Raw genomic sequence first — 18,405 nt, 5'->3', positions numbered from 1 at the left:
AGGCCTGATTGTCACCGACTGATATCCCGACTGGAGTCCCACAACTTGGTGTTGGGTGGCTCAGCCCGAAGGCGGGCGAAGAAAGGGTGCTGAAGGGCTTCGCCCAAGGTCAGCCGCTTAGCAGGTTCATACTCTAGCATGTTTTCAATCAGATCGAAGAGCTGGTGGTGGTCCTCAGCCTCTGAGGTCAGATAGCGCTGGTGGAGGAGGGCAGGAACAAGTGAGGCTGGATGCCTTGAAGCCTTGCTGCCTCCTTCAAGGCCCTCCCTACCTTTCATCTCGGAGAAAGAACCAAGGCTCGCGACTTGAATTCTACCTTACCACAACCAAATCGTGATTCGTGTGGGTATTACAGCCCAACCTACCTTCCCTCTAGCACAATCATTCCTTCATACTCCCCCCTCCCCCGGTACTGGGGATGGAACCCAGTGACACCGCAGCCCTATTTTTTTGTTCTTTATTTTGAAGCAGGGTCTCTCCGAGTTGCAAAGGGCCTCACTAAGTAGCTGAGGCTGCCGCGAACATCCTCCTATATCAGCCTCCCAAATGCTGGGATTACAAGCATGTGCCACCACGCCCGGCTCCCTTTATGCTCTTTTTAAATTCTTTCTACTTGTTTATCCTGATCACCTTCATGAATCTTCTTTGCTCCTCATTAAAACGCAGACTCTTTAAATAGTTTATCCTTTCCTGTCTGGCCTTTGGCTGCCTTAAAGTTGGGCTGTCTAACCTCTCCCTCCATTCCCATTCATCTGCCCTTCAGAGATCAAAGATGTCTTCTGTTGGTTTTTCTCCCTTTTTAACCTTTGCTGTGGACTGCATACTGGGGGCAAACTACCTCAAAAGAAGGAGGCGGCCTCCAGGTGGTGGGCACTATTTATCCCAAGCCTGGCTCACCCGCAGTGGTTTGCAGTTCTCCCGAACGTAGCGCCCAGCTGATGTGTTCTCATCCCAATCCAGGCGACCCCGGTAAAAATATTTCTGCTTTCTAGAGGGGAAGGGGAGGTTGAGGCAATCAGATTTCCCTTATTATAGGATACTTCATTTATTTCCCCATTGAGAGTAGCTGGGGGAGGGAGTTGTCAGAAAATAAAAGAGAATGATGTGAAATAGACCAGTGCTGCAGAGAGAAAAGAAAAGGGTTAGGCCCCTCCCACTCAAGGTTCACCTTGTTTTTCGGATCATCCGAGAAGGGATAGGACCCAGGATCCTCTCCATCATCGCTAGATGCTCTCTGTTGTCATGAGTCTGGGAAACAAAAAGAGAACTAAGCGTGGGACCGAGGGGGGCTACGGAAGGTCAGCATGGAGTGAGCGAGCAGGCAGACCCTCAGCAGACCGCAGAGAAAGCCGGCAAAGGAATGCCGGGGCCAAACACGGACCCCGCCACATACCTGGAAGAGAGTGAAGCCGACATAGTATTCAAAGATGATGCAGCCTATGCTCCAGACGTCACAAGGCTGGGACCAGCCCAACTCTGCGAGGGACAGGAGGGAGCAGCGTCAGGGGCTCGGCCTGCCCGCCCGTCGCCGCAGCACCCGGCTGGCCAGCCTCCCTCCCTTACCAAGGATGACCTCTGGAGCTCGGTAATGGCGAGTGGAGACGATGGTGCTGTGGTGCTCGTGGTCAAAGGTGGCGCTGCCGAAGTCCACCACCCGCACAGCGGTGCTCTTCACGCTGCGCTCATCTCGCTTCTAGGAGCAAAGCAGAAGCGAGTGACCCTTGTGCGTGAGAGGAATTCTGCCGCAATTCTCTATGGTGTTTAGCGCCTTAAAAAGCCTGTTCCCACACACCCTAGGAAATATTTTGGTTTACAGTATGAAGGGTATGAGCGTAAGCCAGAAATGGGGACACATGCCTGTAACCGTACTGAGGCAGCTGAGGCAGAGGCGCACATGGAGGTCGGCCTCAGCAACTTAGTGAGACTCTATTTCAAAATAAGCCTGGTGTGGTAGTGTATGCCTGTAATCCCGGGACTTGGGAGGCTGAGATAAGAGGAACACAGGTTTGCAGCCAGCCTCAGCAACTTGTGAGGCCTTCCACAACCTTGTGAGACCCTGTTTCAAACTAAAGAATAAAAAAGGGCCGGGGGCTATGCATGGTGGCGCATGCTTCTGACCCAAGTATTTGGGAGGCTGACAGAATTGCAGGTTCTCTCGGCCAGCCTCTGCTACTTAGTGAGGCCTTCCACAACATGGTGAGACCTTGTTTCAAAATAAAGACTAGCCAGGCGTGGTGGCTCATGCTTGTAATCCCCACACTTGGGAGGCAGAGACAGGAGGATCGCACAGGTTCAAAGCCAGCCTTGCTGTCTTAAGAGACCCTGTTTCCAAATACAAAGAATAAAATAGGTCTGGGAATATAGCTCGGAGGTAGAAAGGGTTACCAGGAACCCCAGTAGTAGGAAAAAAAAAAAAAAAAGACTAAAAAATAGGACTGGGGGTGTAGCTTAGAGATAAAATGATACTGGGTTCAATCCCTAGTATTACAAAAAAAGGGGGGGCTGGGGGTGTAGCTAGGAGATAAGGAGGTAGAATGCTCCTTGCCTCAATTACATAGATATACACACAGTAGGACAGGCACGACTAATACATCCCTGTATCCCCAACAAGTTGGAAGGCTGAGGCAGGAAGATTGCTGGGCATGGTAGTGCACACCTGTAATCCCAGGAGTTGGGAAGCTGAGACAGATCATAGATTCAAAGCTAACCTCACTAAAGCTTTCAGCAACTTAGAATCTGTTTTCAAATAAAACCTAAGAGCCTGGTATGGTGGCACATGCATGTAATCCCAGCATTTGGGAGGCCGAGACAAAAGGATTGCAGTTCATGGACAGCCTCAGCTACTTAGTGAGGTCCTTTTCAACTCAGTGAGGAGACCCTGTTTTAAAATAAAAGAATAAGCTGGGCGTGGTGGCACATGCTTCGAATCCCAGCATTTGGGAGGCTGAGACAGGAGGATCCGAGTTCACCAACAACCTCAGCTACTTAGTGGGGCCTACCCTTCACAACTCAGTGAGACCCTGTTTCAAAAAATAGGGCTGGGGATATAGCTGGGAGGCAGAATGCCCCTGGGTTCCATCCCCAGTACCACACACACACAAAAAAAGGGCAGGGAGTGTAGCTGGGAGGTCGAATGCCCCTGGGTTCCACCCCCAGACACACCAAAAAAAAAAAAAAAAAAAAGTAAAATAAAAATAAAATAAAAGAGGGCCAAGGGGTATACCTCAGAAGTAGAATGTTCCCGCATTCAGTCCCAGCAAAACACACACACACACACACACACACACACACACACACACGTGCCCCATAGGGATGTAATTCCGGTAAAGCTGGATTCAATCCCTAGGAGTGGGGGAAATAAAGGATTAAGGAATGATTACAGATAAATCTGAAAGGATCAGAAGACTATATCCAAGTGACTGGTGTGTGGTTTTTCTGAAAATATGTAACATGTAGCAAAGGGTCAAGAGATGAAAAGTAACCAGCCAGAGGAGGTGGCTGTAATCCCTGCTGGAGGCTAAGACAAGGATGAGGTTCACAGCCAGCCTCAGCTACTTAGTGAGGCCCTCTGCAACTCAGTGAGACTTTTTCAAAATAAAGAATAAAAAATAGGGCTGGGGGTATAGTTCGAATGTAGAATGCCTCTCGGTTCCATCCCCAGTACTGAAAAAGAAAAAAAAAAGATGAAATTTAGCTCAGAGATCTGTGTTACTCCCGTCAGTAAAGAGAGCGGAGCCTTCCAACTCACAGAAATACATATTTTATTTATTTACTTACTTACTTACTGTGGTACTGGTGTTGGAACCCAGGGCCATTCTACTTGAGCTATACCCCCAGTCCTATTTTTATTCATTTTGAAACAGGGTCTCACTAAATTGTAGAGGCCCTCACAAGTTGTTGAGGCTGGCTGTGAATCTGCACTCCTGTCTCAGCCTCCCAAGTACTGGGATTACAAGTGCACACTACCACACCTGGCAAAATATATGCATTTAAAAAAAAAGAAAAGCTGGCATGATGGCACACACTTGTAATCCCAGTACTAGGGAGGCTGAGACAGGAGGATTGCAGGGTCAAAGGACAACCTCAGCTATTTAATGAGGGTCTTGTAACTCAGTGAGACCCTGTTTCAAAATAAAGAAGAAAAAAAAAAAAAAAAAAAAACCCGGCTGGGGTGTAGCTCGGAAGTAGAATGCCCCTGTGTTCCATCCCCAGTATTACAAAAAATAATCTTCACTCTACTGGAGAGGTCCTTTTGCAAGTGTTCTTCCAATTTCTTAAATCTTTCCCTTTTGACCTATTCTAGTGCTTTCTTTATCTACCCGGTTGCAGCCAGAGAAAAAACATGTGAGAAAGAAGTAAAAGGGAGAAGAAAGAGCTAAATGAAACCCAGGCGGCCCAGCTGCCTCCTCCCACGGTGTAGGGATGGACTGTCCATCTTACCTTTTCTAGGTTGTAGGTAAGCTCGTAGTCTGAATTCACAAACAGAATATTTTCAGGCTTGAGGTCCGTATGTGTCAGCTTGTTGTCATGGAGGACTGCAGGGGAGAAGGCCAGGTCAGGCTTGGTCCAGGTGGCCAGTGTAATGGCAGCCACTGACCCCCAAGACGAGCACCCAGAGCCAAGTGGCGAGGAGGCAGGACGAACCACTGGGGCTGCTTTCAGCTAAATGAAATGCCTGGTCTAAACAGCCCTATTCTTACTAACAAAAGATATGTCTACTTCTGCAACGGTTGGGAAAAAAAGTATGCCACAGGTGGTAATTCTGTACTGACTCCGACGTGTGCCTATCTGACATTGTGTGGCCTCAATTCTGTGAAACCGAACTGCAGTGAAGACTCAGGACCTGTGCGCTCGGTCTGGCTCCCTACCTGGCCTTAGCTGCACTCCTGGTTCCCATCTGCTTTGCTGTAAACGCAGAGCATCACATCTCAGACAACTGTAAGCTTCTAGGTTGGAGGAGTGTCTTTGTCTTTGCGTTTGCTATTTAACACTTTTCCCTCGCAGGAGAGGAAAGTGATGGGGAGGGCAAGGTAATCAGTGCTTTGATTTCAGAGGTGGTTTCTCCCAGCTCCTGCTAGACTGGGTGTGGAGTAAGAACACCCAGTGATGGCGAAGACATCAGTCAAGGAGTTGAGTCAGAAGAGACGCAGGATGAGAGTGACTAATGAAACTGAGGCCACCGTGACTTGACCACTCAGGGGCCGCCCCGGAGGCCACCTCGGCCCACCCCACTCACACTTGACGGCCTGGCACAGCTGGAAGGCCATGTGGCGCACTTGGTGGATGGGATAGGGCAGGTAGTTGTTGTCTTTGAGGAAATCGAAGGTGCTAAGGCCCAGAAGCTCAAAGGAGATACACATGTGGCCATGGTAGTCAAACCAGTCAAACATCTGGACACAGAGGCTGGGAAGAGAGAGAGGGGGATGCTGATGAGCCCCCAGGTGCACACCACCCCTCCAAAAGGAGGGGCTGTGTAGTTGTTGATTCCACAGAGTTCAGTATAAACTGCCAGCTAGCATTACTAAAACTCAGTTCAGCTAGTGGTTGACCTTTCTGGCCCCCAAAAAGCTATTACCTGCCAATCTTCCGAACATTTTTCTAAAACATTTGATAATTTTTTTCTTTAAATGTTACTTATCTTGGGTACTGGGGATTGATCCAGGGGGTATGTCTACCGCTGAGCTACATGTCTAGCCAATGGTACCCGGCATCCTCTAACTATTTATTTTGGTGGTCCTAGGGATGGAACCCAGGGGCTTTTCTACCTCTGGGCTAAACTCCCAGACCTATTTTATATTTTATTTGGAAACAGGGTCTCACTGAGTTGCTGAGAGCCTCACTCAGTAGCTGAGGTGAGACTTGGCTCTGAACCTGTGCGATCCTCCTGTCTCAGCCTCCCAAGCGCTGGGATTATAAGTGTGTGCCACCACGCCCGGTTCCCGCTAACACTTTAAATAGTTCAAACATTATTTGCAGAAGAGTTGCCGAGTGCCAAGCTCCAGAGTGTGGGGGCTGAATTATTAGATGGTCACTCCTAAATCCCACCCATCGTCTCAAGTTCACTCACCACCAGCCACTATTTTGCCCCTCTTATCCCTATTGTCTCATGGCTTTGTGTACTGCTTACTTTAGGTCTGTCAATGTACGTAAAACGTCACTGTATAATGTCTCATCACACTTTTTTTGGGAGGTGGCACTGGGAACAAAACTCAGGTGTGTTCTAGCACTCAGCTATCCCCATCCCTTTTTATTTTAAGACAAGGTTTCACTAAGTTGACTCGGCTGGCCTCGAACTTCTGAACCTCTTGCCTCAGCCTCATTAGCAGCTGGGATTACGAGGTGTGCACCGTAGAACATGACTAGCCCCCCACCCCCATGCTGTGAATGAAATGGGGGGCCTCAAGCACGCTAAATAAGCACTCTACCACTGAGCCACACCTCCAGCCCAAGCATAATTCATATTGATAAATACTTTGATGCTCAGTTCCAGGCCGTTTCCGGGGTGTACCTCTACAAAAGTCCCCCTGGACCGCAGCCTAACTGCAGAGCACTCCGAATGTCTTGAAAACACGAGGACCCCATTGGAGACTGTCTCGGGCCCTACCTGCCTATCGTAATGACACACTACTCTAAGATGACAGGCGAAAATGAATGGAGGCAATCTGGGCTCCCCCGCCCGCCCTGGCGAGGGCGCAGCCCCCAGCCGCCCCACACACGCCCCTGCCTGCTTACTTCTTGTTGTCGGGATCCTTCTCGTTGATCTTCTCCAGCACGTTGATTTCAAGTCGGGCGGCTTCCTTGTACTTCTCCACATTCTTAATGATCTTCAGGGCAACCCGCGCCCCGCCCCTGCAGGTGGGCAGAGGAGGCTTTTGCTGGGTAACCAAGAACATCTCAGATGGAATGGGGCTGGGTGGGGACTAAGACACCTGCCTTGGCAGAAGTAGAAAAATGCTCCAGATAACCCCCAACCATCGACTACTCCTAGCAGGCGTGGGAAGGAGGCGGCAAGATTACCTGCGATGGTCAACACACTGTACGACTCGGCCAAAGGTCCCCTCTCCCAAGGTGCTTACGATTTCATCTGAAATGAAAGACAGCGGGGTCGGGGAGAGGGAGGGAGAGAAGGGGGGATGAGCTGAATCGGAAGGAGAGCGGGAACAGTAACCTGGGGTGAGATGGAGGGCAACAGATACAGACGGCGCAGGGAAGAAACCCTGCACGGCTCCCACCACCTTAACCCAGGGCCGTGAGAGCGGGGAGTGGGCACAGGCCAGCTCTCGGCAGCCCTCAAACCACCCGATGAGCAGCGCCATGAGAAGAGGCCGAGGCCGTGAGGGCTGCCGGGACGGTGGGATGCTACGGGACCAAGACAGGCTATAGGATCGTTACGATTTGGCTTGTACATCGCTCTTGCAGCCAGTCCCCGACGTGGTAGATGAGGTGGCCCTCAGCGTCGTCCTCTACACTCTTGGCTCTCCGGCTGCTGTGCTGCTGGCGGGGGGCGGGGGGGTCGGAGCAAGCCAGGTGTCGGATGGAGCGGGGGCCGGAGGGAGGCGGGGTGGGTGGTGTGGAGGGGTCACCGGTCACAGGCGCCCAGCCAGAGGGGACAGACGATGATGGGGGACAGTGGAAGGGAACACGTCAGACGCGGTAAGGCGGATCGGTGTGAGAAGAAAGAGCGGCGCACAACCCCAAGTCCCCAAACCCAAAACAGGAACAGGGAGTGGCACGGGCAGGGAAGAAAAGCGATGTGTTGCCAATGTGTCACCCAGATCCCCATGCTCTACGCAGTGCCCTTCGGGGCAGGCACAGCCTCCCTGCCCCCACCCGAGCTCGCCTGCAAGAGGGCTACAGAGCCCGGGGCTGGCGAGGAAGAAAGGCCACCCACGAGCAGGGGCCCCGTCAAAACACGGAGGCCTCCGGGGCAGAGGAGCTGCTCTCAACGTGGTAAGCCCAGACTGCCAGGGAGGGCACTGGAGGGCATCAGGGCTCAGTGCCCATCCATCTCAAAGCGATGCTTCCAGAGGGCAGGCAGACGTGGTGCCCACCTCCGCGTTCAGGCCCCAGTGCTACTGGGAACACGATACTCACTCACCAGGGTCCCAGAGGGCCTGGGAGAGCAGGGGAGAGGAAGGGCCTGGGTGGACACTCACCGAAGACGAGCGGCTGAACGTGCGGCTGCGCCTCCGCCGCCGCCGGTGCTTCCTGCGGCTGCTGCGCTGGCTGCGGTAGCTGCTGTTCTCCCGGTGATACTCATAGGAGTGCCGGTAGTCCGTGTCGTAGTAGGCCTCGCCCCGGTCCCGGCTGTAGTCATTGCGCCTGTAGCTGCCACAGTACCGCCGGTCGTACACCCTCCGGTCAGCGGAATGGTCATCATAGCTGCTGTTTGACAGCAAATAGCCGTTATGTGCATCTGCTCAGGCCACATTCCCTGCCACACCACATGACCAGGTCCTGCCAGTGAGGATGAAGAGTGATGGAGGAAACGCTCTCGCTGAGCGGGTGAGAACCTACACCCACAAGTCCCCAAAGCCTCGAAAAGGCCTCGGAGGAGCAATTTTCCTGGGCCACCGCCCCTTGCCAGAGGAGAGGGTCAGTTCTTTTTCAAGCGTTCCTGAATGAAATCTAGCCCTGCTTGAAGCCACCCCTCCCACTAAACATCCACTGAGTTACTAAAGCCAAGCCCACAGCTGGGTGTGGTGGAACAGGCCTGCAATCCCAGCACTTGGGAGGCTGAGGCAGGAAGATCACAGGCTTGCAGTCAAAAGAAAAATAAAACAGGGCTGGGTGTAGCTTGGAGGCAGACTGCCACTGGGTTCAACTCAAGAACCCAAAGTAAAGAAGATGAAAGCAATCAGACCTTTCTCAACTCTCTCATTGGACCTCTAGCTCCCGGGCCTTTGCAGATGGTTTCTCTCTAGCTGGATACTTCTCCCACTGACTCTCAGCCTGTCCCATAAACAAGGTGAAATGTCACTTTTTTTCTTGTGGTGCTGGGAATGAAACCCAGGGGCATTCTACCTCTGAGCTCCACCCCCAGCCCTATTTTTTATTCTTAATTTTTTTGAAACAGGGCTTAAGTAGCCGAGGCTGTCTGCAGACCAAGATCCTCCTGTCTCAGCCTCCCAAATGCTGGGATTCCAAGCGTAGGCCACCACGCTCGGCTGAGATGTCATTTTCTTAGAAAGTTGTCCTTCAATTTTGCAGCCTGCTCCAACCAAGCCTGTTGGGCCCATCCTTGGCCTCTCATTAAGAACCTTGTCTATAATTCTTTCTGCGTATATGTGGTTCTGGGAACTGAACCCACCGCTCATGCCTGCTGGACAGGAGCCCTATCACTGAGCTAAACCCTTAGTCCTTTTATTTTAAGAGGTCCTAGCTAGGGTTCAATTCATGATCCTCCTGTCTCAGCCTCTAAGTACTTTGATTACAGGCATGTGCCACCGCGCCCGGCTGATTATCCATCTTGAGCCTCATCCTTGGCAAGCTAGAAACACAGTGCCTCTGGTGTGTAATCAACAGATACTTATTGCACAGACGAATGTGGGACCCGGGGTCAGTCAGTCTCCCTGAGGCCTCACCTCCGGGAACGAACATGGTAGCTGTCTTCCCGCCGCCGCCGGCGCGTCCTGTCACTGCTACTTGTCCAGGAGCGACTTCTTCGTTTATGCTTTCGGCTCCGATAGTGTTCGTGGTAACTCCCCCGGCTACCTCGCTCTGAGGAGTGGTACCTTCGGGGATGAGGCATCTGGAAGGGAAAGGAAAACGGAAATAGCAGGGACAGCAGAGTGCTCCGGAGTCTCCTCCAAGGCCTGGCTGTCCCCAACTCTAAGCTGCTTTCTAGTATTTCCACCTTTTTTTTTTTTTTTTGGGCGGGACTGTAGATTGAATCCAGGGGGATTCTACCTCCGAGCCACACCCCCAGCCCTATTTTTCACTCTTTATTTTGAAACAGGCCCTCATTGAGTTATAAGGGCCTCACTAAATACCCGAGGCTGGCCACAAACCACGATCCTCCTGTCTCAGCCTCCTGAGTGCTGGGATTACAAGTGTGTGCAACCACACCCAGCTCAGTATTTCTCTCTTTTTACCCCTCACAAGTTTCTCGGTCTTCCCCTGAGCTTGTTAGGGCTTCCTTCTTGGAGTAGCTGGTTACCTATTTTTTTTTTTTTTCTGAAAACCTTAGAATGCCCCCTCAGTTTAACTACTCCACCCTAATTTTTCTCAAACATGATTGCGAAGACCTTTAAGTCAGAGCAGCAGCTCATTATAGATGAAAGTGGGCGGCTGGTGAAGAATGCCAGCTTAGCCTTCTGTGACATACTACAGACTTTGGGCTTCTGGGCCACCTGGTGTTACCTCACAGTCAACAAAATAAATCTTTACAGTTACAATGTTTTATAGTCATTAAAAGTGCAATTTAGCCCAGGTGTGCTGTTGCAGGCCTGTAAGTCCAGTACTTGGAAAACTGAGACAAAGAAGGATCCAAGGTTTGAGGGCAAAGCCAGCAACTTCACAATGCCCTCGGCAACTGAATGAGACCCTGTTTCAAAATAAAGAGAATTAAACAGGGCTGGGAATGAAACTCAGAGATAGAATGCTCCTGGGTTCAAGGCCCAGCATCACACACACACACACACACACACACACACACACACACACACACACGGAGAGAGAGAAAAGCGAAAAGCTAGGGGTGCAGTTCGGAGAACAAGCATCCCTGCACTCAATCCCCAACACCAAAAAATAAATAGAGCTTAGCTCCCCAACTAGACCATCTGTGCTCCAATGGCCGGAACCCAGTTTTCCAGGGCTCTACATACAGTAAGTAAAATACCAAACGCTAGCAAGTTCTAGGGATATGTCTATCTCCATCAACCTTTTTGTCTTTATAATACTGAACCCAGGGGCATTCTACCTTCAAGCTCCACCCCAGCCCTATTTTTTATTTTTTAAACAGGGTCTCACTGAATCCCAGAGGGCCTAAGTAGCTGAGGCTGTCCATGAACCACAATCCTATCTCAGCCTCCCAAATGCTAGGATTACAAGTGTGCAACACCACGCCCGGCTTTTATTCTTTACTTTGAAACAGGGTCTCACTACGTTTTAGAGAGCCTAGGTAGCTCAAGTTGGCTGCAAACCTGTGATCCTTCTGTCTCAGCCTCCTAAGTACTAGGATTACAAGCATGCGCCACCATGCCCAGTTTCATACCTATTTTTTATTCTTTATTTTGAAACAGGGTCTCACTAAGTTGCAGAGGGCATAAGTAGCTAAAGCTGGCTTTGAACCTGCGATCCTCCTGCCTCAGCCTCCCAAGCAGTGGGATTATAAGCCTGAACCACCATGCCTGGCTTCTTTCAACTACTTTTTCTTACGGGTCTACAGATGGAACCCAGAGGCATTTGACCTCTGAGCTAAATCCCCTGCCCTATTTTGTATTCTTTATTTTGAAACAGGGTCTCACTAAGTTGCAGAGGGCCTCACTAAGTAGCTGAAACTGTCCGTGAACCGTGATCCTCCAGGCTCAGCCTCCTGAATGCTGGGATTACAAGTGTGCGCCACCACGCCCAGCTTCAACTACTTTAAGTATCTCTTGCATCCCTGACCTTGACAGTTTCATAATTCTGATTTTTTTTCTGGCACTGGGGATGGAACTCCGGGGTGCTCTACCTATGCACTGCATCCCTAGCCCTTTTTACAGAGTCTAAATTGCAGAGGCTGGCTTTGAACTTGTGAGCCTCACCTGAGTCTCCCACATACCGGGGTAACAAAAGGGTATTTCCAGGCCAGGCGCCTTCTGAGAGTTTTATTTATTGTGGTTCCCGGGATTGAAACCAAGGGCAGTCTACCTTTGAGCTGTATCCCCAGCCCTTTTTAAAAAAAAATTTTTTTTTTTTTGGCTGTACTGGGGATGGAACCCAGGGACATTCTAACTCCGGGCCACACCCCCCCAGTCCTATTTTTTATTCTTTATTTTGAAACAGGGTCTCACTCCTGCAAACCTGTTATCTTCTTGTCTCAGCCTCCCATGGACTGGGATTACAAGCCTGCGTCACCACACCTGACTTTTCTTTTTTCTTTCTTTCCTTTTTTTTTTTTTTTTTTTTGTGGTACTGGGGATAGAACCCAGGGGCATTCTACCTCTGAGTTATGCTCTCAACCCTATTTTTTTTTTTTTTTGGTGGTACTGGGGTTCCTGGAAGCCCTTCTACTTCCGGGCTACACTCCCAGACCTATTTTTACATTTTTTATTTGGAAACAGGGTCTCCTAAGCCAGCGCGCGCGGCTGGCTTCGAACCTACGCGATCCTCCTGTCTCTGCCTCCCAAGCGTGGGGATTACAAGCGTGCACCACCATGCCCGGCCAACCCTATTTTTTATTTTGAAACAGAATCTCACTGAGTTGCAAAGGGCTTCACTAAGTAGCTGAGGCTGGCCACGAGCCTCAATGCTCCTGTCTCAGCCTCCCAAATGCTGGGATTACAAGGTGCCACCACGCCCAGCCTAAATTCTTATTTTGAAGCAGGGTCTCACTGGGTTGATGAGTCTCAGTACTTGCAGAGGCTGTGCTGGGATCTGCAATCCTCCTGTCTCAGCCTCCCAAGTACTGAGATTACAAGCGTGCGCTACCACGCCCAGCTTTGTGAGAGTTTTAAAACAGTAGGCCCAAAGTAGAGTCAGATGGCCCTTGCCCGGCTATAGTTATGAAGAATAACTGGTTTTTAATTAATATCAGCATTACTTGGCTGACAGCTGACTATCTTCCAGTTAATGAATTAGAATGGTATGGTTCACAAATCCTTTCCTCCAGGAATAAGACCAAGAAAGAAACCACTGTAACAGTCCCGGAAGAAGAGGAGGACAGAATTTTTTCATTCTGGCCCAAGGACAGAAGTCTCAGTGGGGGGCTGGGTCGGTCAGGTGTGCAAAAACTTCCGTGGCTCCAACACCTGTCTCCCATTCTGGGCTACTTCTTCCCACCCTCCTCGAATTGGGGAGGGTGATATTTGATGCATTCTTGGTCTGAAGCTGCTGGCAGGAATCCAAGAAGATGGAAACACAAGTCTCCCAGGTAGTCCAACCTTGATGAGCACAGCCCCACATAAATGCCATCTCACCCCGGACGAACTCCCAGAGAGCCCCCCGCAGGCCTCTGCCCACGAAGCATCTGTGGCCCTGGAATTCTCAGCTTCTAAACCTTTTTTCCCCCTTCCTTCCTCAGAAGATCGCAACTAACTCCCAGACTCAAACTCTTTCTGCATGCCCCAAGTGACACTTCGCTGCCTTAGCCTGGACGCCTTGGTCAACTCTGAGAGCCACCTCTCCTGCAGATCCGGAGCCTCTCCTCCCCTCACCCCTTCACCCCATCACCCTGCACGACCTGCGGGTCCCCCAGGCACACCGAGGCAGGCCCAGCCTCCGCCCCCACCTCTCCCGCCCCGCAGCTCTCCGCCTCCCGGTCCCCGGACCTCGCCCGCTCGCTTGCCCGCGATCAAACCTTACCCTACCCGGCCCGCCCCGCGGTCGCCATCTTCCCGCCGCCCCGCGGCCCCCAGCCCGCGCGCTCACCGTTCTGGCGGCGAGGCCCGTGCGCTTGTCCCACAGGAAGTCCGTGATGGCGGCGGCACTGCGGCCGGAGTCCCGGCACCCCCGCGGCGACGAAGTGCGGCTCCACCCCCCGCCCCGGCCCGCGCCCCCGCCCGGCCCCGGCTCCGCGCCGGCCCGCCCGCCCCGCCGGCCCCGCGACCCGCTCGGCGCCGCTCGGCCCGCCCCGCCCGGCCCGATCCCGCCCGGCCTCCGCTCCGGCCTCTCCGCTCCGCCGCCGCCGCCGGGAGCGCGCACGCACGACGCGCGACGCACGCACGACGCACGCACGCCGGCGTCGCTCCCAGCGGCCCCCGCGCCCGCCCGGCTGCGCGCGCAGCCGCGTGCTCGGGCTCCCGGGCTCCCCGGACCGAGTCTTCCTCGGCGCTTCTGCGCCTGACTTACTTAACCTTGGAGGTTTTATTATTATCATTATTATTATTATTATTATTATTATTATTATTATTAATTATTGCGCTGGGGGTGGAGCCCAGGGGCTTTTCTATCTCCGGGCTACACTCCCAGACTTATTCTATACATTATTTGGAAACGGTCTAAGTTGCTGAGAGCCTCCCTAAGTAGCTGAGGCTGACTTTGAACCTGCGCGATCTTCTGTCTCAGCCTCCCAAAGGGTCGCGATTGTGAGCGTGCGCCGCCCCCACCACGCCGGGTTGATTTATTTAACCTTGGAAGTTTAAAAGGAGCGTCAGCGTGGCGTGGTGGCGCTCGTCTTTAAACCCAGTACTTGGGAGGATGAGACCGAAGGATTGCGCAGGTTCAAAGCCAGCTTCTACTACTTGGTGAGGCCCTTTGCAACTCAGTGAGACCCTGTTTCAAAATAAAGAATAAAATATAGGGCTGGGGATGTAGCTCGGAGATAGAATGCCCCTGGGTTCCATCCCCAGTACCGGGAGAAAAAAAATAGGGCTGGAGGTGTAGTTCAGAGGTAGAATGCCTCGAGGTTTAATTCTCAGTACCAAAAACAATTAAAACAAACATACAATGAATAGAAGAATTGTCATCCGGCGCACTGGCGCTTTCCTGTAATTCTAGTACTTGGCTGAGACCTGAGGATTATAAGTTCAAGGCCAGCCTGAGCATCTCAGTGATAGTGTTTCAAACTAAAACGGGTCCTACCACACACCTGTAATCACAGTACTTGGGAGGCTGAGACAGGGGGACTGTAGTTTTGAGGACAGCTTCAGCAAGTAATGAGGCTCTCATCAACATAGCAAGACCCTATTTCAAATAAAAATTAAAAAACGAGTACTTGGGAGGCTGAGAAGGAGAATTGGAAGTTCGAGGCCAGCCTCAGCTACTTAGTGAGGACCTCTGCAACTCTGTGAGACCTTGCTTCAAAACAAAGAATAAAAAGTAGGGCTAGGGATGAGGTCCGAGGTAGAATGAACCTGGGATCAATTCCCAGTACTACACACACAAAAAAAATGGGGCTAGGGGTATAGCTCAGTGATAAAGCACCCTACGTTCAATCCTCAGTATTGAAAAAATAAAAGATTATAAGTGATCCACAAGCCGGGCATGGTGGCAGCAAATGTCTATAATCCCAGTATTTGGGAGATTTGAGACTAGGGGCCAGTCTCAGCAACTCAGCAAGACTCTTTCAAAAACAGAAAAAAAGAAATAGGGCTGGGGGTATAGTTCAGAGGTAGAATACTCCTGGGTTCAATCCCCATTACCGTTGAGCCGGGCGTGGTGGCGCACACTTGTAATCCCCGTGCTTGGGAGGTTGAGACAGGAGGATCGCACGGTTCAAAGCCAGCCTCAGCTACTTAGTGAGACCCTGGTACCACCAATCCCCATTACCATTTACACAAAAAAATCTAATGGGAGAGGAGACAACCCTTTAATCAAACAAAGGCAACCATAGAGGGGACTTAAACAGTAAGGCCAAGGTTGCTAAAGGAAGTACTAGACTTGGGCTGGGTGTGGTTGCACACTCTGGTAATCACAGTATTTGGGAAGCTGAAACAGAATTTCAGGTTCAAGGATACCCTCAATAAGTAGTGAGACTCATCAATCTAGCAAGACTGTTTCAAAATAAAAATTAAAATATAGTGTTGGGGGTGTATCTCAAAGATAAAATGCCCCTGGAGGATTCACCTGGATTCATTCTTCAATACCATAAAAAAAAAAGAAGGAAAGAAAAAGAAAAGCAATAGACTTGGACTCTACCTGGGAAAAAGAAAATTGTAAATGTATTTCTAGGGTTCCTAGAGGTGAAGTGAGATCTCTCTTCCCTCTTTGGTATGGCAGATTTATTTATTTATTTCGGTACTGGGGATTGAACCCAGGGACATTCTACCTCGGAGCTATACCCCCAGTCCTATTTTTTATTCTTTTTGTGTGTGTGTGTGGTACTGGGGGTGGAACCCAGGGGCTTTTCTACCTCTGGGCTAGACTCCCAGACCTATTTTATACTTTATTTGGAAACAGGGTCTCACTAAGTTGCTGAGAGCCTCACTAAGTAGCTGAGGCTGGCTTCGAGCCTGTGCCATCCTCAGGTCTCAGCCTCCGAAGTGTGGGGATTACAAGCGTGCTGGCTTTTTCTTTATTTTTGAAACAGAGTCTCACTAAGTTGCAGAGGGCCTTATTAAGTAGCTCAGGCTGGCCACAAAACTGCAATCCTCCCCTCTCAGTCTCCCAAGTCCAGGGATTATAAGCATGTACACCATTGTGGAGATTCTTCTCTGGGACTTGGGAAGGAGAGACCTGAGAGGGGAAACCGAACAGCTACCTGATGGGCAGCTGCCCTGAACACCGGACAGTTGGCTGATGACCAACTGTCCTGAAATGAAAGCAACAGCTATCTGCTGAGCAGCCGGTCTGAAATGTAATTGCTTGATGAGCAGCGACCCTGAAATGAATGCACCGACAATGGCCTGATGAGCAACGGACAAAGTTTATTCTCTAAAACCAAGATTTTATACCCCTCTCCAGTGAAATTAATCATCAGATCCCAGTAGAAAAGTGTAAACACCAAAGAACAATAGTGGGGTATTAAGTGAATGACATGTAAATCACCAATCATAAACAAGACAAAAGGAAGACCTGTGACGTCACTGGTCTGGTTATTAAGATCAGCCCCCTGACCTTGCAGGTGGGTATCGGGGCAAATTCGGGAAAGACAATGGTCACACCCAGAGTTTTGGAGAATTTGACCTTTCATAGAATCTCCTTTCCATGTCCTCCATCATACCATGCTCAGCTTTGGTACTGGAAATGGAACCCAGGGGCATTTTTCCTACAAGCAAAACCTCCCAACCCTCCTCCTCCTCCTTTTTTTTTTTTTTTTTTAAACCGGGTCTTGCTAAATTTCTGAGAGTCTCACTACTTGCAGAGGCTGTCTTTGAACCTGAGATCCTTCTGTCTCACATTCCCTAATACTGGGATTATAGGCTTGCACCACTATGGCTGGCTCAACAATTTCTCCTCAATCTCTCCTCTGACAGTCCCTCTCTTGAAAGCCACAGCTAAGCTTGGTGTGGTGCACACTTGTAATGCCAGTACTTGGGAGGCTGCGACAAGAGGATTCGGGTTCACAGCAGCTCAGCTACTTAGGCCCTCAGCTGCTTAGTGAGACCCTGTTTCAAAATAAAGAATAAAAAATAGGGCAGGGGGTATAGCTCGGACGTGGAATGCACCCGGGTTCAATCCCCAGACCCACCCACACACACAAAAAGAATAAAAAATAGGGCTGGGAGTGTAACTTGGAGGTTAGAATGGCCCTGGGTTTCATCCCCAGTATCTTTTTTTTTTTTTTGGTGGTACTGGGTTTCCTGGAAGCCCTTCTACCTCCGGGATACACTCGAACGCACGGGCTACACTCCCAGACCTATTTTTTGTTTTTTTTACTTTTTTATGTGGAAACAGGGTTTCTTAAGCCAGCGAAGCTGTCTCAAATCCAGCACGATCCTCCTGTCTCCACATCCCAAGCGCAGGGATTACAAGCGTGCGCCACCACGGCCCAGCCCCATCCCCAGTATCTTAAAAAAAAAAAAAAAAAAAAAAGAGCCGGGCATGGTGGCTGATCTAATCTCAGCACTTGGCTGAGATTAGAAGAGTGCACCACCAGCTGGGCGTGGTGGCACACGCTTGTAATCCCAGCATTCGGGAGGCTGAGACAGGAGGATCGCGGTTTGCGGACAACCTCAGCTACTTAATGAGGCCCTCCGCAACTCAGTGAGACCCTGTTTCAAAATAAAGGATAAAAAAATGAGCAGGGGGTATAGCTTGGAGGTTAAATGCCTCTGGGTTCCATCCCCAGACAACCCCCCCCAAAAAAAAAAAAAAGAAGAGTGCACCACCATGCCTGGCTTCAATACACTTTTCAACAGTTGGTTAAGATCTTACCTCAGCCATGCACAGTGGTGCAAGCCTGTAACTCCAATACTTGGGAGGCTAAGACAGGAGGATCACAGATGTGAGGCCAACTTTGGCAATTTAGTGAGATCTTGTTTCAGAAAAAAAAAAAAAAAAAAAAAAGGCTGAGGGTGTAGCTCAGAGGAATGTCCCTGGGCTCAATTCATAATAAACACCACACACACACACACACACACACACACAAAGAAGAGATGTTGAAACTAGGTCTAAATTATGCAGCGTCTCCTATGTCAAACTGAAAAGAAGCCACTCGTGGGGGCACACTTGTAATCCCAGTATTTGGGAGGCTAACTCTCAGCCAGCCTCAGCTACTTAGTTAGGCCCTCCACAATTTAGTGAGATTCTGTTTCAAAATAAAGAGTAAAGCTAGGTGTGGTGGAATGCTTTTGTAATCCCAGTACTTGGGAAGCTGAAACA

General features: G+C 50.5%; 1 protein-coding gene across 5 annotated transcripts; it reads right to left on the bottom strand.

Annotated features, from left to right (window-relative positions):
• Nucleotides 1-11: 11 nt before the first annotated feature.
• Nucleotides 12-9,943, bottom strand: CLK2 (CDC like kinase 2; the record flags this gene model as incomplete). Of its 5 annotated transcripts, none has more annotated exons than XM_080691883.1 (12): nt 9,585-9,943; nt 8,157-8,385; nt 7,407-7,494; nt 7,018-7,084; nt 6,733-6,909; nt 5,237-5,403; nt 4,441-4,535; nt 1,564-1,693; nt 1,394-1,476; nt 1,169-1,248; nt 898-988; nt 12-197 (listed from the first exon to the last, which is right to left on the bottom strand). In XM_080691883.1, the coding sequence occupies exons 1-12, from the start codon at nt 9,749-9,751 to the stop codon at nt 12-14; spliced, it is 1,560 nt and encodes a 519-aa protein (XP_080548009.1). In that variant the 5' UTR covers nt 9,752-9,943. The 5 variants fall into 5 exon arrangements, with proteins under 5 accessions (XP_080548009.1, XP_080548010.1, XP_080548011.1 ...); XM_080691884.1 differs by having other exon boundaries at nt 6,733-6,849; XM_080691885.1 differs by having other exon boundaries at nt 6,733-6,849; nt 7,407-7,491.
• Nucleotides 9,944-18,405: the final 8,462 nt, after the last annotated feature.

Source organism: Muscardinus avellanarius (assembly GCF_963383645.1).
Source record: "Muscardinus avellanarius genome assembly, chromosome: 3".
Classification (NCBI taxonomy): Eukaryota; Metazoa; Chordata; class Mammalia; order Rodentia; family Gliridae; genus Muscardinus; species Muscardinus avellanarius.
Note: the sequence above shows the minus strand (reverse complement) of the source record. Positions and strands in the feature narration are given on the sequence as shown.